The 20,314-nt window shown below is 52.4% G+C and overlaps 10 protein-coding genes across 10 annotated transcripts; 6 read left to right on the top strand and 4 right to left on the bottom strand.

The window, feature by feature from the left end:
* Positions 1-316: 316 nt before the first annotated feature.
* On the bottom strand, positions 317-1,518 carry AYO20_11181 (hypothetical protein; the record flags this gene model as incomplete). Its single annotated transcript, XM_022649434.1, has 2 exons — positions 317-828; positions 882-1,518. 2 exons carry the CDS (start codon positions 1,516-1,518, stop codon positions 317-319), a joined length of 1,149 nt encoding a protein of 382 aa, XP_022494590.1.
* A 2,256-nt stretch (positions 1,519-3,774) lies between these two features.
* On the bottom strand, positions 3,775-4,932 carry AYO20_11180 (hypothetical protein; the record flags this gene model as incomplete). Its single annotated transcript, XM_022649433.1, has 3 exons — positions 3,775-4,175; positions 4,296-4,752; positions 4,825-4,932. 3 exons carry the CDS (start codon positions 4,930-4,932, stop codon positions 3,775-3,777), a joined length of 966 nt encoding a protein of 321 aa, XP_022494589.1.
* A 641-nt stretch (positions 4,933-5,573) lies between these two features.
* Positions 5,574-6,094, top strand: AYO20_11179 (hypothetical protein; the record flags this gene model as incomplete). Its single annotated transcript, XM_022649432.1, has 2 exons — positions 5,574-5,774; positions 5,828-6,094. 2 exons carry the CDS (start codon positions 5,574-5,576, stop codon positions 6,092-6,094), a joined length of 468 nt encoding a protein of 155 aa, XP_022494588.1.
* A 583-nt stretch (positions 6,095-6,677) lies between these two features.
* AYO20_11178 (4-aminobutyrate aminotransferase) lies at positions 6,678-8,243 on the top strand (the record flags this gene model as incomplete). The annotated part of the gene is made up of 1 exon (XM_022649431.1): positions 6,678-8,243. One exon carries the CDS (start codon positions 6,678-6,680, stop codon positions 8,241-8,243), a length of 1,566 nt encoding a protein of 521 aa, XP_022494587.1.
* Positions 8,244-8,522: 279 nt separating this feature from the next.
* On the bottom strand, positions 8,523-8,939 carry AYO20_11177 (hypothetical protein; the record flags this gene model as incomplete). The annotated part of the gene is made up of 1 exon (XM_022649430.1): positions 8,523-8,939. One exon carries the CDS (start codon positions 8,937-8,939, stop codon positions 8,523-8,525), a length of 417 nt encoding a protein of 138 aa, XP_022494586.1.
* Positions 8,940-9,340: 401 nt separating this feature from the next.
* On the top strand, positions 9,341-10,957 carry AYO20_11176 (hypothetical protein; the record flags this gene model as incomplete). The annotated part of the gene is made up of 5 exons (XM_022649429.1): positions 9,341-9,462; positions 9,555-9,591; positions 9,641-10,682; positions 10,737-10,861; positions 10,922-10,957. 5 exons carry the CDS (start codon positions 9,341-9,343, stop codon positions 10,955-10,957), a joined length of 1,362 nt encoding a protein of 453 aa, XP_022494585.1.
* Positions 10,958-12,454: 1,497 nt separating this feature from the next.
* On the top strand, positions 12,455-13,942 carry AYO20_11175 (hypothetical protein; the record flags this gene model as incomplete). The annotated part of the gene is made up of 1 exon (XM_022649428.1): positions 12,455-13,942. One exon carries the CDS (start codon positions 12,455-12,457, stop codon positions 13,940-13,942), a length of 1,488 nt encoding a protein of 495 aa, XP_022494584.1.
* A 1,138-nt stretch (positions 13,943-15,080) lies between these two features.
* AYO20_11174 (hypothetical protein) lies at positions 15,081-15,497 on the bottom strand (the record flags this gene model as incomplete). The annotated part of the gene is made up of 1 exon (XM_022649427.1): positions 15,081-15,497. One exon carries the CDS (start codon positions 15,495-15,497, stop codon positions 15,081-15,083), a length of 417 nt encoding a protein of 138 aa, XP_022494583.1.
* A 963-nt stretch (positions 15,498-16,460) lies between these two features.
* AYO20_11173 (hypothetical protein) lies at positions 16,461-17,564 on the top strand (the record flags this gene model as incomplete). The annotated part of the gene is made up of 1 exon (XM_022649426.1): positions 16,461-17,564. The coding sequence occupies one exon, from the start codon at positions 16,461-16,463 to the stop codon at positions 17,562-17,564; it is 1,104 nt and encodes a 367-aa protein (XP_022494582.1).
* Positions 17,565-17,996: 432 nt separating this feature from the next.
* AYO20_11172 (hypothetical protein) lies at positions 17,997-19,801 on the top strand (the record flags this gene model as incomplete). The annotated part of the gene is made up of 2 exons (XM_022649425.1): positions 17,997-19,571; positions 19,631-19,801. The coding sequence occupies 2 exons, from the start codon at positions 17,997-17,999 to the stop codon at positions 19,799-19,801; spliced, it is 1,746 nt and encodes a 581-aa protein (XP_022494581.1).
* Positions 19,802-20,314: the final 513 nt, after the last annotated feature.

Here is a 20,314-nt window from a genome sequence, read left to right as displayed (position 1 = left end):
TGAAATCTGGATCCCGGCTTTTGGGGAGCTCCTGCGTAGGCATAACATTATCCAGGGACATATGCTGTATGCAAAGGTCACAAGCAAGATGACGGTCATCTTCTGGTGGTACGTGTCTCTGGGTAGCCGGGGGGGTACGGACCACCCATCAGGTCCCTCCCTCGCCCATCATAAGATGCGGATATCGACTGGGTGACAGAAGGTGCTGTCCTTGCTGGGTATCCGGCCGGGGGATAGCCAGCTGATGGTGCGGCTCGGCTAATGGCTGATGTTGGTGGCGTCGTATTGCCGCCATGCAAAGTCCTTGGTTCTCTTTCTACTCCGTAGTATGCCGGTTGGCCCGGAGGGTATCCTGACGGTTGAGAAGAAATGGCATATTGAGTATATCCAGGTTCCGGAGGATAGCCAGTAGTGACTGGGATACGGCCAGTGGCCACTGGGCGAGGAGGTTCCAGGTCACGCTCACGTTCACGCTCACGCTCACGGGGTTCACGATGCCTGAGGGGCGCACGATAATCATCCTCGTCAAGGTCCATATCTCCAGGTTGTGGGAAGCGCCTGCGGTCTTGGGTCCTTTCTTGCGAATCTGCCAAGTCGGCATAGGAACCTGCCCGAGCCTTAGACTCGATTGCTGGAGGTGTCGTACGGCCCATACCTCGGGTTTCACCCTGTCGTCGCCTTCGATCTTTTTCGCGTAGCCATCTCTCAGATTCATCGCGGAGGCTCTGCTCCATCGCCTAGCCGTGGTGCGGTCAGTATGGGATTCTCTTGTCAGGGAGGGCACAAAGGGTAACCGGAGTTCGTACCGTCGTAAGTGCGCGATATGCTCTGACCCAGTAACCCGGACGTCCCTAACGATACTTGTTAGCAAACACACTTACCATGGAACAACCTATTTTTGAGGTAGCATACTCGATTATCGACGCCGGGACGACATGTGGCATCCTGGCCAAGGAATTTGCAAATTTCATGTTGGATCACTTCTCGTTCGATCCCTTCTCCTGGGCACCAGAACTCGGAGAGTTGAAGTTGTGGCCTTGAGGGTTCATCCCTCATGGTTGCGTCCATTGGTATACGACGACTGGGAGGAACAGGATCAAGGTAATCACGGTCTTCACGGGGATATCTGCTCTGGGGCACTTGGCGGTACATTGTCGATATTCCAGTGGCGGGATCTGTATACATTCTTTCAGGTGGCTCGACACTACGGCTGTCCACGGTTCGTTCCGACCGGATGGGATCGATGCTCCTGGCAGTGTTGGCCCTTGTTGGGTCTCTTGCGATATCCATGCGCTCCATCCTGGGGTCCGGACGGACTTCCATACGGCGGTCAATACCAATGTCCATGACATCAGACATTGGAGTGTCTCTTTCTCTTCGTTCGGGGTGGTGGTCGTCTATTATCCTTCTTTCTCGGGCTGTAGGTTCAACACGCTCGCGGGGGTCACGCTCACGGTCTCGTTCTCTTCGACGAGGCTCGCCACCGCGGTAGTCTCGATCATCATAACGAGAGGACATGTTGGCGGCCGCGAATATAAATGGCCTCCGGGTGCGCGAGAGCGAAATCCCTGTTCCGTTGGGCAGCAATAAAGGCGGGATCAGACAAATGGGAAGGAAAGTGGCCAGGAGAACTGTTTTGAGGATAAGCGACGGGATTGCGTTGGTCAGGTTCCTTTGTGGGCTAAGACAACTCCTGGGTAATCAAAATCCACCGGGATAGACAAGTCCAAGGAGTCCGTAGAGATTGAGATCCAATGGATGGGTATGGCCTGGGGGGGGAAAGGAGTGGGCGATGTGATTAATCGGACGGAGGAAAAGGTGACGATAGAAAGGGACGGGATTTTGCTGGTTGACTGAGGTTTGAGAAAAGGGAAAGATAGAAGAGAAGGGGAGATGGGGGTGGGCGAGTTGTGTGCGCAGGCAGAACTGACACCAAGCGGCTTTTGGGCAGATGCCAGAAGGGCAGGATGTTGCACGGGCACGACGGGTAAGTGGCTCAAGCGAGGGACGGTCACCCAATCGTGGCGCGGGGCCGGCCCTTGTACAGCCGCCCAATCCAAATAAGCAGCTTGGGGTACCCAAGTTACAGGTGTCCTTACTCGTAGACAGCCTCCTGCATCACCTAGGGAGGTACCTACGGGGTGTCCAGTAGCTATCTAGGCATGTAGGTCGGTGGTCGGGTAACGACAGCAGCCAGCTGATCCATGGCCCAGAGTGTACAAGGATGAAAACAAAACGCCTCCGACAATCGTCGTTTCTTCCCTCATCTAGTCTGCGCGTACTGCTGCATCATAATCCAGATGGCAAAAGAGGGAAAAGCGAGCATCGAGTCAGCCCGACATCTGGCCAGGTCCTGAAACGCGAGACGCAGTTGAAGTGGGATGATGATCATGATCATACTTGTAGTACTACATTCCGTCGATCAACAGGCACCCAGTCTAGCGGAGAAGAGAAGGTGGCATTCTAGCCACCAAATAGAAATCTTCGAATGAACGAGATGTTTTCAATTCGCAGGCAAAACAACAGACAAAACAACAGACAAAACGCGTAGCCGACGGCTTATCAAAAGGACCTTGCAAGTGAGCAGTACATAGCCCGTACCTTTGGTATACCCCAACTTACGGTACTTTCTCAGAAGGTGCGCAGACAGACCTTTTGCGTTCCATCGGCTTCCAGAACGAGATAGGGGACAAAGAAGAGTTCTACTGAAGTTTCCTCGATGTCGTCTCGGTCATCCTCGCCTCTCCATCTTCTCTTGACTCCCTTTGATGAGAGCATTAGCGACCTTCCCAGGCTCATCGAATCAACCCAGTATCCTTCGCTCGTTGTATTATCCACCTTTTGTAACCCTGCCATGGACCCCCGTGGTGGACATGGACAAGCGAGGCCCGCGCGTGGGAGGCTTGCAGATGCCTTGGAGCTTACCGGTCTGTCGATTCCTTAGACGGGATTTTATCAGTGCAGATGACCCGAAAAAGCTCAGCCTAGTGACACCGGTGAGCTCAGACAACCCCCAAACATGCCAGCTGGGACTCGATATCCAACCAATGGTCTCCCGTTGGGCAGCAAGACAGACGGCGTCGCGTCTCCGTGCATGTCTGACCAGCCAAGAAAGGCCGCAATGAGCCTGCATGAGCCTGCAATTGGCCACCGCAAATCTATCATGGGTTGGGCATCTACCGAGTCTTTTGCGCTGTTGCATGTGTGACATGTCACATTTTCTCCGAATTGCACAAAGCTTATTGACCATGAGGTGAGGAGACCAAGTGTCTCGATGCCCGACGTGCTCACCGTCTCAGTGCATTTTAGTCCCATGTCGACGAGCCAACCGACTCTTCCGTCGACCCTATCGAAAGATGTCGAGAGTTAGGAGGAAACCTGGGGGTTTAAAAGCTAGGAAGTTGGCAAACACCCCTTTTAGATCTATCGAAGGTTGGAATATCTACCCTGTCCCTCCGAAATACCACTTTTCAGTCCAGTGAGGCACAAAGAAGGTTGACTTCAACATCCAGCTCCACAGAAGCAAACACGGAATAAGATGGAGAGAGCAGGGTCCGCCTCGCAAAGGGCCACTGAGACCTTTTTGACGGTTTGAGAGCCCAATTTCAAAATATTGTGACACATAGGTTGGCTTCCGCCTCAGGGGGGCTTTGGTTTGAACGTGCCGATACGTGCGCTACTCGGGCGGCAAGACTGTCATATGCGTCGTTTGCTCAGGGATAGACAAGGGCAGTGGAATGTATTGCATCTGTGGAACGACTATCGTCTTCTTCATCACAGTTTCGACGCACCTCCACCAGTGACTGCTTTGATGCGGAACCCGGTCCGGGGGAAATGCAGGCGGACTTCCTTGCCCTTGGCTTGGGTGCTCAGGACAACTTCATCCTCTGTCAACCCAACAAGGCGGCCGCGATCATGATGTTGGGTGCCTGAGTCAATTGGAAACACTTCCACCTCAGTCCCTTGCGGCAGACCGAGAGGATCTGCGGGGTCGACGCCCAAGTCCTTGTCCACGAAGGAAGCGTTGAGGATCCGCTCAGCCGCAGCGTCACCTTTCAAAGAGGCCGGTTTCGGCGCCTGGGCTTTGGCAACCTTGAGAGCATCATTGAACCTGGCAATCCACGCAAATACCTTGGGATATTTCTTGTCAGAGATCAACTCCCGGGGAAGAGCCCCTTTTAGTCCATTCAGCCAATCAAAGGTCCAGATAGCTGCGGCCACTTGCATTAGCCAAATCGACATGGTATAGCGACCCTGCAAGCCTGCTAGGTGCATGCAGTGTACTTTTCACTTACCTTCAATGTCGGCCAGAGTCGGCTTTTCCGTCTTGAGTACCCATTTCCGCCCGTCTGCCAGCAAAGTGGTCTCGAGGAACTTAAATCCGCTTCTGATGGCTGCCAAAGCCTCCGGTCTATTCTCGGCAATGTGTTCCTTGCTCCATGGTCGGCCAGAATACTCTTCTCGGTCTTTGGTGAATTTGGGGTCGTTCAAAAGCGGCATGCTCGTCGGGATCAGCTGTGATGCCCGTGTGAAGAGTCCTCCCTCTATGCTCCAGATTTCCAGAAACTTCTCAATGGCCTTCTCTTCGCCGCTTGATGCACCCAGAGCGCCCTCTGAGAACAACTCTTCCAGTTTGCGAAGGATGATGCGACTGTCGCAGTAGACATCACGGCCAATGGTCATTACAGGGATTCTTCTGTATTTGACGCCCAAGACGCTGAGATCCGGCCGAGGCATGACCGGCGGTTGTTTCTACGCCCATTGTCAGTGAGCGCTCGCTCGGTCCAGGCAAAAAGGTCTGTCATATAGCAGATGGTCACTTACACATTCAGCATAGTCCAAACCTCTGAGGCTGAGATACCACAGGATCCTCCTGGCAAATGGGGAGAATGAGTAGTGATATAGAACGATTCCGTTGTTCGGACCGGCCATCTTCGCTCGACGGTCCAAAAATGTCAGAGAACAAGAGGTTTCGATTCGGTAGCTCAGCGACGATTCTTCAAATTACCAAACGAACTCGATTGCTTCCAGTATTATGTACCGTGAGGAAGCTGAGATTAAGAAGTAGACATCATTTTCAATCGATTCTGTCTCATCGCTGATTACGAGGTACAAAGCTCTTTGCCTCGGCAACTCGACGGACAGCTGCGGGGAGATGCAGCCCTTTATTGAGCCCAAAGAGGACGCTAGCTAAATGTTGACGGAATCAACGCTAGAGAAGTCAACTCATGTTCACCATTCCTGCTTCTTTGTCTATCGATATATTCTTGCAACGACAGAAATGGGTGTTCAATGCCAATCACCATATATCAAACTGACATCTACGCAGCAGTTCTATCAACATGCAAGGGACATCATCCACATCAGCGGCAAGTGTCGTGACATCATCATCCCTGCTGTATGACGATAATGTTCGATCTCTGAGCTCAAAGGTGACCTAGATGAGCAATAAATTCTCTGGAAAAATCTGCCGCTTTGTGATTCTGAACTCCCTCAACTCACACTGTTTGCTAGATTTCTGCATTGCTAACTCGAAATCTCAACGTTAAACCGCGACCATTTCCAAATCCACCATGGCTCAATCCGGTCGAGATAGCGGAGGTGACCTCTTCGACATGGCACAGAAAGGCACCAAGGTTCCAGACGACGCAGCAGAGCCCAGATACATCCCTTCCAAAGCACGCCCAGACCAAATAGCCTCCAAAATAGACCCCAATGCCCTTGGTGGCCGGACAGTTGCAGAGGCTGCGACCAACTCAGGCGACATTCCTAGAGTGAGTCCCAGCCCAACATGACGTTGACCATCGCTCAAGCTGACTGTTTCCAGACCACCAGAGACACTATCGCCAATGACATTCTGACTGGAACGGGAGACTCTCTTCCCTCCCAAGTCGATTCCAAACGACTGCATTCGGTGCCTGGCGGTGTCACTCACGATCCATTTGCCAAGGGCTCAACGAGGATGACGGAGCACAAAGTCCAGCCCTCAGACTTTGTGAAGGGTGCATCAGATGGCCCGCAAGCTGATCGAGCTCCGGGCCAGGAGCCATTAAGTGACGAGCAGGTGATGGATAATCTTGAGCGCAGAGGATAGAGAGGATTTGCCATAAAAAATACATTGGATTCAGCATAGGATTCCAAGAAACATATGCAGGAAATACTTCTCCACGCTTTTGTCAAAGAGATACCCTCTTAGCCTTCAAGTCTCTTACTCTTACCTACACCGTATATTGCCTCCAAAGCAGACCCTTCGTTCAAACGTCTTGAATGCCGCATCGGGTTTCCTAAAGCAGCTATCAAAGACTCCAATTGTACCGGTGGGGGAGCGCAATAGGCGCTGATTTGCGCAGGCTGAGGTGCGAGGATATCCGAGCCTCCAATGAGGCATGTGCGGCGTGCTTCTCCGCATTTTGTTTGTTCCTGCCCCCCTGGTGCATCGCGCCCTTCATTTTCGACATGATGGTCCAGTAATTAAAAACCTTCTTCCCCCTAGAATAACACCCTCCGACCTGGAACCTGGTTCCTATATTGTGAGGAGTGATTCAATACTACAGGTTGTTTGAACTTCGCTCTTTCACATCCTGCGTCAAGACGCGGGCCTGCTCACACAGTCTTCCACCCCGCACCATTTACAGTTACACTGATCAACGTCCACAAAGCTTGATTGCACACGAGCAATGGCGTCCTTCCTGCGTGCCTCGGCCGGGCTGCGCAGTGTCAGTCGTCTAGCAACCCCGGCCCGATCTCTCTTGAGACCAACACCTTTTCGAGCTTTGGCGACAAGTCCTGAGAAGCGTACAGCTACCGCCGTAGCCCAAGCTCACGTCGAGTCTCCCTCAATGGAAACAGCATTCTTTCCCGATGAGCCAGTTGGGCCGACGGTAGTCACGCCTATCCCAGGACCTCAGAGTCAAAAAGCCATTGCAGAGCTTCACAAAGTATTCGATACTCGCAGTCTCAACATGCTGGCAAACTACCAACAGAGTTACGCCAACTATATAGCTGATCCTGATGGAAACGTACTGCTCGATGTGTATGCCCAGATTGCCTCCATACCTGTCGGTTACAACAACCCTTCCCTCCTGCTCGCCGCTACTAGCCCAGAGATGGCCTCTGCGATCATCAACCGACCCGCGTTGGGCAACTTTCCTTCGCACGACTGGGCCTCTATCCTCCAGACCGGTATTCTTCGGGTGGCGCCCAAGGGCCTGGACCAGGTCTTCACTGCGACGGCTGGTTCTGACGCCAACGAGACCGCCTTCAAAGCTGCCTTCATGTGGAAGCGACAACAAGAGCGTGGTGGTCGCGATGTTGAGTTCACTGCTGAAGAGATCGAGAGCACAATGAAGAATCAGAAGCCTGGTTCCCCTGATATGTCAATCATGTCATTCAAAACTGCCTTCCACGGCCGTCTCTTTGGGACCCTATCGACCACGCGCAGCAAGCCTATCCACAAAATCGACATCCCAGCCTTTGACTGGCCTCAGTGCTCCTTCCCCTCTCTAAAGTACCCACTCGAACAATACGCAGAGGAAAATGCGGCGGAAGAAAAGAGATGCCTGGAAGAAGCTGAACATATCATCAAAACATACCACAATCCCGTGGCGGCTGTGATCGTCGAACCCATCCAGTCTGAAGGTGGCGACAACCACGCGAGTCCCGCCTTCTTCAGAGGTCTACGAGAAATCACGCGCCGCAACAATGTTCTCTTGATTGTCGATGAAGTGCAGACTGGTGTTGGTGCGACGGGTAAATTCTGGGCCCACGATCACTGGAACTTGGAAGACCCACCGGACATGGTGACATTCTCCAAGAAAGCACAGACGGCAGGATACTACTTTGGCAACCCAGACTTGCGACCGAACAAGCCCTATCGACAGTTCAACACATGGATGGGCGACCCGGCTCGTGCAATCCTTTTCCGGGCCATCATCAATGAAATTGAGAGATTGAATCTGGTGGAGAATACATCGGCGGTTGGTGACTACCTATACGCAGGCATTGAAAGGCTCGCTCAACAATATCCTCAACAATTCCAAAACCTCCGAGGAAAAGGGCAAGGCACTTTTATCGCCTTTGATAACCCCAAACGGGACGAATTCCTGGCCAAGGCTAAGACATTCGGTATCAACATTGGAGGCAGTGGTGCATCGGCCGTAAGGTTGAGGCCGATGTTGATATTCCAGAAGCACCATGCTGACATTCTGCTTGATGCTTTTGAGAAATTGGCCAAGTCTTTGTGAACCGTGAAGGCGCAGAATTTGTATGGATTATGAAGGAGTACGTCGCCCAGTGGCTTAACTTTGTAGCGTTTGGCGCAAATCTGTTATGGGTGGTCCCAAATAGGGGAGGTATCGTAACGCATGAATAAAAAAGTTATTCCATCAATCCGTATACCATCCACTTGAAAGCCCCGTGAGGAGTCATGTTTCGGGTGGATCCGTCATTTCTGCTGTCACTGATCATCGGGGCCAAGGGATCTTGTAAATCATTCTTTGCAATCGATCTGGATTCTCTGCGCATCATGAAGCAGCAACACTGTCCTCCTCCATCGCACTTCCATCTCTTGGAACATATTTGATGCCATTGTCCTCTAGCGAATCGATAATTTCTCTCGGCAACGTTCCCACGACTTTGACCGCATATATTCCCGGCACGTAATCGGTCAGGCGCTGCCATCGGGCGACCCAGGAGGTCTTGGGGTCTCCCATGGCAATCAAGCCTTCGAAGACTTGGGAAGTGCATTCTTGGATCGCATCTTGAGAGTTTCGTAGGCCCAAGATCTCTTCGCAGTTGGGGCAACCGTTACGGTAGAAATCCTGCGGTTCCACGTCAGTCGGTTGAAAAGGATTGGGAACGTCGACGTCGCTGCTCACAGTGGCGGGTTGGACGATGGAGCAGACCATACAGGCGCGTGTCCGACTGCCGCGGCCGGCCATGATGAGGATTTGGGGAGTGGTGGTGAATGCACTTGATGAGGAAGCAAAGATCAACTGACGCAGGGGTGCTACAAAGCGCAAAGACGAATGGTCCCAATTAAGGTTTCGGCTGATCTGCCGATAGCGTGGAGCTAAGCTGTCACTTAACGACCTCGAGGAGATCTGGGTCCCATTTTGGGGCCTGAGACAGCAGGTCTGGCGAGTTTCCGTCGTCTTCTCCGAAAGTTCTCGACTTGCAGCCGGCCCGCGACAAAAAAACGAGGCAAGTGAACACTCGACCACCCATTCCTCGACACGTTTCGCCCAAACCACCGGCATGATACGATAACATTCGTGGACCTATTCCCCCGCACCTATCCTCTTGTATTTCCTCGGCCGAATCAGCCCCAATCTCTTCGGCTATGGCCTCGACTCTCGCCGCAGACAAGGCCGCTGCAACCGCCCTCAAAGTCAAGGGCAATCAGGCCTTTGCCCAACATGACTGGCCCTCTGCTATCGACTATTACACCAAGGCGATAGAAAAGTACGACGCAGACCCGTCGTTCTATTGCAACCGAGCGCAGGCCAACATTAAGCTTGAAGCCTACGGCTATGCCATCGCTGACGCTACCAAAGCGATCGAACTCGACAAAGATTACATCAAGGCATGACCGTCAAACTGTTACTGCTCTGGGCCCCGGTCACTGACTTATTTTATATAGGCATATTGGAGACGAGCGGTTGCCAACACTGCCATTCTCAACTCTCAAGATGCCCTCCGAGATTTCAAGACAGTCTGCCGCAAGGAGCCCAACAACAAAGACGCAAGACTTAAACTGGCAGAGTGTGAGAAGTTGGTCAAGAAGATACAGTTCTTGAAGGCGATTGAAGTGGAAGATCCTCCGTCAGCATTCGAAGGACTGGACTTGGACTCAATAGAGGTGGACGAGAAATACGATGGTGTCAGGCTGGGGAACGAAATGACGCAGGAGTTTATCGATGATATGATCGAGCGATTCAAGAATGGCAAGAAGATCCATAAGAAATATGTATTTCAGATCATCAAGGCCGTGAGAGATATCGTGTACGACGAGCCCACCATGGTCGAAATGGACGTGGCGCCGGACACCAAACTCACGGTCTGCGGGGATACCCACGGCCAGTTTTTCGACTTGCTGGAGATCTTCCGGCTCAACGGCTTCCCGACGGACAGGCATGCCTACCTATTCAACGGCGACTTTGTGGATCGAGGATCATGGTCGACGGAAATCGCCCTACTCCTCTATGCCTACAAGTGGCTGCGACCTACCGGCTTCTTCTTGAATCGGGGCAACCACGAGACGGACGATATGAACCGGGTGTATGGTTTTGAAGGTGAATGCAAGGCCAAATACAATGAGAAGACATTCAAGCTGTTCTCTGAGTCGTTCTCGGCACTACCGTTGGCAACATTGATCGGGAAGAAATACCTTACACTCCATGGCGGGCTATTCTCGGACGATAAAGTTACGCTAGACGACATCCGCAAACTCGATCGTCACGTGCAGCGGCAGCCTGGCCAGTCTGGGCTTATGATGGAAATGCTCTGGACGGATCCTCAACCTCAGAATGGTAGAGGCCCCAGTAAGCGAGGAGTCGGGCTGCAGTTTGGCCCCGATGTGACGAAGAAATTCTGTGAAAACAACAACCTCGAGGCTGTGATTCGAAGCCACGAGGTGCGAATGGATGGCTACGAGGTTGAGCATGATGGAAAGTGCATCACTGGTATGTTTTCTGGAACAAGTCAACTGTGCTGGCCACTGACATATGTCCCTGTAGTCTTCTCTGCGCCCAAATACTGCGACACGACAGAGAACAAGGGAGCATACATCAACATCGGGCCTGACCTGAAGTTAGAGTATCACCAGTTTGAAGCCGTCCCTCATCCTGATATCAAGCCCATGGTGAGTCGATTGACCAGTGCCCTAACGTCCACAATTGGCATGCGACTGACAGAATCATAGGCGTATGCAACGAACTCATTAATGTCTATGATGTAGGCCATGTTTTCTGTTTGGTTCGCCACATTTGCATATCCCCAAAGCGGAGAAAGAGTTAGGGTGTGGGGATCTACTGTAGACTCCAGGATACTGTGGTCCATGTGTCACTGCTCATGTATGTGTACCAGTATGAGGCTTGAACAGCGTGATCGAAATTCATAGCGGAAGGGCGCGGCGCTGGATATAGGGCTGCAGATACTAGCCGATGTCGAGTTTTCATTTGCTTTTTGTTTGATTCTTCCTGTCAGGATCCAAGTGTCTGGGCAAGGCATGAACGTGGCACCGTGAGCGTCGGGAGTGCGAGTGTCGCGGTGTTGGATCATTCCTGCGGCTTATTTGTCTCTGTGGTTCCTGGCTTGCTGGGTGATTCGGAGAGAAATGTGGCTGAGTTAGAAACTTGTTTGGGGGCGACTAGGAACCCGCTTGGACTGATGGGCTCGCAGGCCTAAGTAATTGCAAAAGTTCGGAGAGCACCAAATAAGTAAGTCTAGCTCATAGTAGGCGACTGGTGGCGGCTGCGACTCGCTAAGATTGCCAGCATTGGCTTAACGAGAAGAAACCCCTGGTGCCCCCGGTGTCTTTGTCACACTGGTGGCGCCTGGTCGTCACGGGGGCCTGGTTGGCTATTGCGTGCCTCTGAGAGCCTCTGGGGTGCCAATGACCGTCCACCCGCCCTAACAAGTCACCGTGTCAATGGAAACCAGTCGTTATGCCCCCTCTCATTCGCCCCTGGAAACCCTTGAAACCCCCTGCATCAGCCCATGAACCCCCCAGCACCACCAGCACCACCTACAGCCCATCCCCCTCCGTCATCGACAAAGCCCCAAAACATGATCGATTCGCGTCCCGGGATTGAGAAAGAAAGGGAAAACATTGGGAACCCCCTTACAAGCACGTCGTACTTGCATCACCCAAGCTACGGAACGGACTAGGGTGCCAGGGCTATGCATGCCCATCCGTCCATTCATCCACTCCTCCATCTCATCATCGCTGTCTCCATCGCTATCGACGGATTCCTCTCTTCCTCTTCCCCCCCTCCAACCCTCCCCGCTTTTTCCAACCTTCACTGGACCTTCACCATCTTGACCATCTCACCCATCACCCATCACTCTTTGAAAACATCTAGCATCCCTTCCCTTCTATCAGTATTTGCACGATTCTTGAAGAGCGAAATTGCCCCGTTTGATACCAGAGTTGTCATTTCCTACTCAATTTGCCCTCACCGTTGTTGACTGGTTCGTGCAGGCGCGTTCATGGTATAACTTGTTTATGATTGTTGCCTTGTTCTCAGCCTGACAAAGACACGATTCCCTACTTTTCACTGTGTGTAACTGGCAAACATTGTTGCCTTGGGCCATCTCCATCCGACACTGTGTCCAAAAGAGTGTTTGGGAATCTTAAACAGTCTTGTATTTCTTCATGCTACCCTATCACACTCGCGACACCGCCACTCACTCACTGTGAGTCCAACCACCAACTTCCTCCGATTGACGAACCATGGAGCAAAGTTCTCAGTTGCTTGGGGGGAGTCATTCCTGCCTCGCACCGCCTTCGAAATCGTCGTTTCGTTCAGGAGGAGCCGGTGGTGAATCTTCTCGAAACACCTCCGATGAACAGTTGCCGGACAACCGAAAGGAGACTGCCAGAGTCACCGTCACAGAGCGGAACATGGCAGGCCAAATTCCCCCAATGATGAAGATGCAACATCAGACCTCTTTGATCTGGAAAGCGAAGCAACGTGCGTCCATATCGACCTTGTTGTCAGCGAACAAACCTCAGCTGGACCGAACCGCGGGCGGGGCGCAAAAGAGTGCCTTCCTCTCCATCTTACCTCGCGATCTGCATTTCCTCCTTGCCACCACCTACGTCGACTTTGACACTTTACTCGCTCTTCGACAAACATGTCACCTATTCTACGAGATGCTTCCGACCGAAGTCGTCCGCCGCGTTCGTTCCAAGTTGGTTAAGGAAAGCCTTGAGAATGAGGCGCAGCAGTATCGAGAGTACAGATCCATGTATCCAAGACAGCGACTTGGCCACCTATGGGATTTGCTCTATGCTGCCTTCGACTTCCGGCTGATCGAGCGTCCTGCTAGAGAACTCCGATGCTACGGCTGCCTTGAGGAAAAACCTTTGTGGTGCTTTGTCGAGAGAATGAGCAATCGCGGCACCGGCCTCGGAGCCAAATTCGCCCAAAATAGGCTATGTAAGGACTGCATGCGCCGATATCGCGACATCGAGGGAGAATGGTGGAAGGAGAATTGGGTCAAGAAGAGCGATACAGTCCGCAAGTCGAGCAAAGGCCGCAGACTTCGTCGGTGGATGCTTGAAGGCCAAAGCCTCGTTAATCCAGACGAGGAGGTTGGAGTCTGTTCCTCATGTGGCAGTTCGACCTTTGAGTTGTGGTGGGGTTGTGTTACATGCTTCGAACTCGAGGAGCAAAGACGGCGAGAAGAGGATCTGATGGAAATCGACGGCTTCGAACGGAGAATTGCCGAAGTCGTGGAGAACTGGCGAGGACGGAAGCGAATGACGCGAAGACGACGCCATGCGAGTCGCGATCGCGGGAGGAGGAAGTGGTGGGCTCCCAGCTTCACATTCGCAGGAGGCCTGTCAGAGCGAAAGGCTGCTTTGATTGAGTGGAAAGAGCACAAGGACAACAAGAAGACTGGAACCGGTACAGTCAATGCCAGCCATCAAGAGTCTCGATGGCACGCTCTCGACGACATCCCCTTACCCAAGAGCCGCCGAGAAGCGAGATGCTCATCCTGTTGGGTGCCCAATTGTCCCCGGCGAACATACATTCTAGGTCTGGCGTACGAAAGACCTCTACCGAGGGAGCGTTGGTGTGCCGGATGCAAACAAGAGTTTGACCAACGACTTGCCAGGAAAGGGTACCGGAAATGGAGAATGAAGATGACCAACAACGAAAAGTCAGATAACGACTGGCCTGAGTCGTTGGCCTGGCTGTTTGAAGAGAGTTGAGGATTGGGGGAGAAACAACGACGATTACGCTACGATACGACGGAGATGAAAGGTGCTTTGAGGCGTTGGGTTCAGCGAACTGTTCAGAATGTACCACAAATGAATAAATCTGGGTTGAGGCTTGACAGCTGACACGATACGTGTAGCAAATACGTCTTGGGGAGGCATGTCTGTCTTGACCTCCTTGACTGTGCCCAGTGAGCGGCTTTTTCTCACCTCAAGCCTGTCGCGTGTGTCGCAACATGTGGAAGAAATGGTAGCTATTGCAAATTGACAGACGGACTAACTAAAGACTTCTCTCATCTCCTGTCTCGCGTCTGATCTGCTGAACCGGAAACGTGCCCCTTTTTTTTTGCGTTGGTTTATTCTACGTCTCCCCTCCTCCCTCCCTGCTCTCTTACTCCGACTCTGACTCCGATGTCGACCCCGACGGCGGTTCCCGCCCATGCAACGCAGTCAGGCCACTCGAGCATGTCGAACAGGGAGACAGGCATGGGTCAACTCTTCTCAGCCGCAGCGACGGACCTTAGATCTGATCTCGATCTGATTCGATCTGGTTTGATCTCGACTCGACGGGACTACGCAGTTTACATAACCCCCTTCTCCTTGATATTTAGTATCATTGAACCAAGAGGAGGTGTGAGCTGTGCGCAGGAAGAGTGTGGAAGGGGTTTATAGTACAGGGAGACGGAAAGGGGGGGAGGGAGAAGAGATATAGAGAGAGAGACAGATATGAGGGCGGTTAGGTAGTTCTGGTCCTATCAATTGAATGCTCGAGCAAGTATTTCAAGGCACTACCTTTTTCTCTGCCGTTTTTCTTCCCTTTATCGAGGGAGGTCGTAGGGATATGTACATCTGATTGCATTTCCCCTTTTCGATATGTAGACGCGACGAGGAAATAGAACTCATATCCCGCGCCAACAATCCAAACACAACGACGCAGCCCAGCTTGATTTTTTGGAGACGTGCATTCGGCAATTTGGTCATACAGGCGACTTTTCCCCTTATCCCGCCACACAGCGAGCTAGATGACCAGTCGGCCATCCCACACCGGCAATAAACGCTGTATTCAAGTTACATCCTGTACATCATACACATGTGCACCCCTTTTTAAAGAGCGAATTGCTTGGGGAGAGGCTCAAGCCTTTGATGCGCTCTTCTCGACGGCATCCACAAACTCGACGGCTTCCTCAACCACTTCGTCCGTGATGCCTGGCAACGTGACATCGGGCAGGTGTTTGCTATGACTCTCCCTGTGCGTGGCGGGACCTTCCATGAAGCTGTGCATCTTCTGGGTAAGGTCGTCGTTCAGGCCCGGGGCTCTGTTGCTGGAGAAGCGCATAAAGTCGTGCGCGGCGCGGGCTGCGTCGTCGGTCACGCCGCTGGACGAGCGGCGGATGGTGCCCGCCATGAAGTCGTGAGCCGACTTGGCCGCGTCGTCCGAGATACCGCTGCTCGAGCGACGGTGGGACGCACCCACGCCGCTCCCAGTGGTGGTAGTGGTGGTTGTGGTGGTGGGAAGGGCTGTTGTCGGGGTTTCTTGCTTGTTTTCCATTGTGGCGGAGGTCGAGAGGTGAGTTAGTAGGACTCAGAAAGGAGTTTCAAGGGAGCAGAGAGGTCGTTTGTCATATCCCCCTACGACGTCTGAAGTCATATTCTATCCCTCCCACGAGCGAGGGGTCGCGTGCCTATCCTAGGGTCCAAGGGCGGGGTTGCGTTCAGAGCTCACCAGATGGCCGCGGGTTCGTGTTCGGAATTGGCAATGGAGCAACGCAGCCGTTGGTCAAGCGCGAGATGATTCGCTGCGAGCTTGTGTCATCTCTCGATGGCCTGTGTAAGAGCAAGAGGGTGGACTGATTGCCGGAAAAGCGTTTCCAATACGAAGGGGTCCTCTAGTGAGGCGATACAAATCATGGCGATGGAGCAGGATGCTGGTGTGGTCAAAAGTGTGCTTCAATGGGTGATCGCAAGCCGCCCAGGGCTTCCACTCACCTGGATTGTAGATTGACGATACTGACGTTTACCCTCAGCAACGAGACGGGCTGTGACAAGACATGAGAGATGAAGCAAGCACTTGGAAAGGTGTAGAGAGGAGTTGTTAGGAGCAGCTAGAATGTTTCTGTCTGACAGGGAAGAACCGTCGCAGATGGGCACAGACATGACAGTCACTGCGGGATATGACAATGTCAGACAGAATGAATACTCCGAGTGTCGCAGGTCCTCTCGCACGACAAACTGCGCAGGAAACCACCCGTTCATTGCAAAGTCAAAATGGAAAAAATTGTCAGCATTCCTCAGGAACTGCGTCGTCCTAGAATGAGGAACAATGCCTGGTAAGTCGTCCACTCTTGAGAGTCCCCGCCGCGAGTGTGAGCCATGAAATCAAGCGGGAACCAGGATGTGGATCGGACACACAGTAGGTCATTCAGGACCTCCATGTTTTCAGAGATATAACACCCTGCAGAGCCGTTTTCTGCCATTTCAGGGCGTTCAGACCAGAACAAGTCCCCCTCCAACCATGGGCCACATTCTTTCGTGTTTCCTCGATGCCAACCGCGGCGATGGCGCCAATACCAAATTCTGCAGACGGCACTCGATTTCCGACTCGGCTGCGTCTTTTGGGTGCCAGGACGGACCTAAACAGGTCGGCAAGGGTCAGTGCGGAACCGTCTGGGCTCTGATGGATCTCGTTCTCAAGGCAAGCAACGAGGTGAGGCGAGATCAGCTCTGGAAGGACAGTTGTAGCCACAGGAGGGCAGAAGTTGCAGTTCAACAGGCGCCCTGGGAATTCCGGCCAGATATCAACATACCGCGTTGGATTAGCTTGGTGCAACCCTCTGATGGGACGTTCTGGAGCGAGTTCGGCGGATGGTTTCCTCAAGACTTCCAGCCAACATGTGGCGTGTTATCGACAAGAGTACACGGACTACCCGCACACGTTCGAGAGGCCATCGTTGACCTTTTCGCTCCTGAATCCATCAAAGCCATCAAGACGGATTTCCTGGCGAAGCCGGAGAACCAGGACTGCTTGGTCCGCCTGTACTTGGGTCGAAGGGCTGAGCGATCAGCGTTTTCAGCCGCGTTTCGACTTCGCGACTTTGAGCTCACGGTCAATGAAATGGAGTTTCTGCAACTTGATACAAGTACCTGGGCTAGAGCCATGGCTCAAACGCTTGCAGTCCTGCATTGGAGAGCGCAGATTGATGCCAATGGCGTTGAGTTCGTTTTGGGAAAGACAGCACACGTCGAAGCTGAGCAGACAGCTATGCGTTTGGAGAGCAGAAACTGCAACCTTGCCAACGTCTCCAACATCATCCGGTTCGAGTGTTATCGACGATCCATAGGCATCTGGCTGCTGGATTTCAACCAGTGTCGCACATTCTCAGAGTCCCCAGCGGGCGTGAGGCAGCTGCAAAGAGCCTTCTATCTCAGCGATCCATATTACCCTTCACCAGTTTCAACGCACCCCAGCGACATGACCTTGTGGGATACCTTCAAGGCTGCTTATCTTGAAGCCAGCGCATCCCTCACGGAAAGTGAAATGCCGGAACTGTTTATAGAGGCGGTTGAGGAAGAAGGCCAAAGACGTGGTGCTGAAGGATCTCTCCAGCAGTCATGGTGACGGACTGGGGTTCGCCGCCCCCAAGAATCCTGAGCCACAGTCCGATGGAAGCGAGAATACCCCGTGGCACTGGCGGAAAAGATCCATGCTCCCCCAGCATCGTTCGGTTACACCCACTCGGACCATTCCGTTCGGGGATATTTGCCTCTGCAGTTTGTTCATCTCGATCATTGAAAAATCGCCGTGCCTCCGGATGCCAACCTTTGGCCAAAATTGCTTTGTCCCGGCACTCATGCGCCACATATGATGAATATTCTGAGTTATTGTTGGGGTGATCGACTTCCATTTTTGGATCCCCAATGAAATTGGATGCGGATCAAGAGCTATTAAATATGGCATTCTTATGGTAGCCGTCCGGCACCACGACCATAACGGCTTTTTCAAGCACTACCACCACCAACTACAAGGAAAGAATTCCCTAACCGAGCCAGTATGAGTATCGAGGTCTCCTTTTCTCCAAGCCAGTCCGGATGGCACTTCCCGGCCGACAAGCAGCTCGACTTTTTTACATCGAGTCTGCCTGTATCTGGATATTCAGTTCAAAGCACCAAGGACGAACCCTCGATACCTGAGTTACCTCTGTTCGCCGAAGCTAGATCTCACGCTCTTGCAGACCCCCACAAGGTCGCCGTCATCGACAAGACCAAAGACCAGAGTTTTACGTTTGTCCAACTCCTGAACGATGTCGCAGCCCTGAAAGCCCAGATTCAGCGGTATCTCTCAGGATACGACCCCGTCGTTTCGACGTTTGAGGAGGAGCCTAGAATCGCATTTCTTGTTCCCTCGGGATACGATTATGTTGTCACCCAGTGGGCAGTATGGGCGGCTGGAGCTGTTTCGGTGCCGTTATGCACGTCCCATCCGCTCAAAGAACTCCAGTATACGATTTCGGATTCCGACCCGTCTCTGATTATTGTGCATCCATCATTCCAGAAGTTTGAGGCTGGTCTGCAGGAACAGGCCTCTGGCATCCCCATCATGTCCCTCACACCGCACATTCCAAGCTCGAAAAACTTTCCGTTTCTCCCTCGATTTTCTCCCAGTTTCCCATCATCCCGACGGGCACTAATCATTTACACATCGGGCACGACTTCGAGACCGAAAGGGTGCATCTCGACTCACGAAACCATCACCTTCCAAGCACGCAGCCTGGTTGAGGCTTGGAAATACAGCCGATCCGACCATTTGATCCATGTTCTTCCTCTTCATCATGTCCACGGCATAGTTAACGGCCTTACTGCCACATTGCTCGCTGGTGGGACGGTGGAAATGTATGCGAAATTCGATGCAAAGACTGTTTGGACTCGTTGGTCTCAGAAAGGGTCGTCGACTATGTTTATGGCCGTTCCTACGGTGTATTCGAGGTTAATCGACTATTTTGACTCCAGCATACGTGGAACCACATCCGAGCCAGCTGCGCGAGAAGGTGTGCAGGCCCTCCGTCTGATTGTTAGTGGGTCGGCTGCTCTGCCGGTGCCCACAAAGCGAAAGTTTGAGGAGATCTCAGGGCATGAGCTACTTGAGCGCTACGGCATGACTGAGATAGGCATGGCCTTGAGCTGCGGTTTGGAAAAGGAGAAGCGCATTGACGGCAGTGTGGGATGGCCGTTGCCGGGCGTGCAGGTTCGCCTGACGGACGAGAAGACTGGCCAGATCATTACGTCTTCGGGCAAGGACGAGTCGGGTCTGATTGAGATCCGGGGGCCGAATGTGTTTACCGAGTATTTCCGGCGACCAGAGGCGACTGCTGAGTCGTTTACGGAAGACGGCTGGTTCAAGACGGGCGACGTTGCAAAGAGGGAGGAGAACGGCGCCTATTTCATTCTCGGGCGTGACAGTGTCGATATTATCAAGAGCGGGGGGTACAAAATCTCGGCGTTGGAGATTGAAAGAAAGATTCTGGGCAACGAGTACCTGAGCGGTCTTGTTGGTGAAGTTGTGGTTGTCGGCGTTGAGGATCAGGAATGGGGACAGCGAGTCGCGGCCGTCATCAAGCTGAAGGACTCGGTAAGTGGTTTATGGGCTCTGCTTGGAGTGATCAGACGTGAGTGCTAACGATCGACCAGGCTGTCCCGACTGGCCTCGACCTGGCAACACTGCGCAAGCACCTGAAGGAAGACATGGCCGCTTACAAAGTACCCGCGATCCTCAAACTTGTCGAGTCGATCGAACGAAACGCGATGGGCAAAGTCAACAAGAAGCAGATTCTGAAGCAATATTTTGGGCCACAAGAGTGAACTCCCTCCAGTCATTTCTAAGAGGCGGTGTTTTGGGCAGACGGTCCATCGTACAAGAGAATAAGCCATGACTCGGCTGGGACTTTTAGACGGGAAGGTCTATACAAAGGTATTGGCTATTGGGCATCTAGAGATATTACGGATCTGTTCTATGCATTTATGATACTGCCACAGGGAGGGAGGGAAGGGCTCATTTCCCTCGATAGAGGTCACTGATATACTGTACAGTAGAATAGACGTCTATCTGTGTCAAGATTTCCCTCAAACCACCGACCACCCACAACCCACACCCTACAAAATCACCGAAAGAATCGTCTCCTGTCCTTTGAGAAATCAAACAAGAATTGAATGATGTCTCCCGTGTGTTTGTTGAGATCGACATGGACAAGTACAAGGACATGGACATTGACACATGATATGACATGAAGTGATATGAAAATCTCCATCTACTTGGTACGAAGGAAAAATAATACTGTATCTTAAAAAAACATAAAACCGCCAAAAAAAAAAACA

The sequence above is a fragment of the Fonsecaea nubica genome (assembly GCF_001646965.1).
Source record: "Fonsecaea nubica strain CBS 269.64 chromosome Unknown Scaff138, whole genome shotgun sequence".
In the NCBI taxonomy this organism is placed as follows: Eukaryota; Fungi; Ascomycota; class Eurotiomycetes; order Chaetothyriales; family Herpotrichiellaceae; genus Fonsecaea; species Fonsecaea nubica.
The sequence above is the reverse complement of the archived record's forward strand: the minus strand, read 5'-3'. Positions and strand labels throughout refer to the sequence as shown.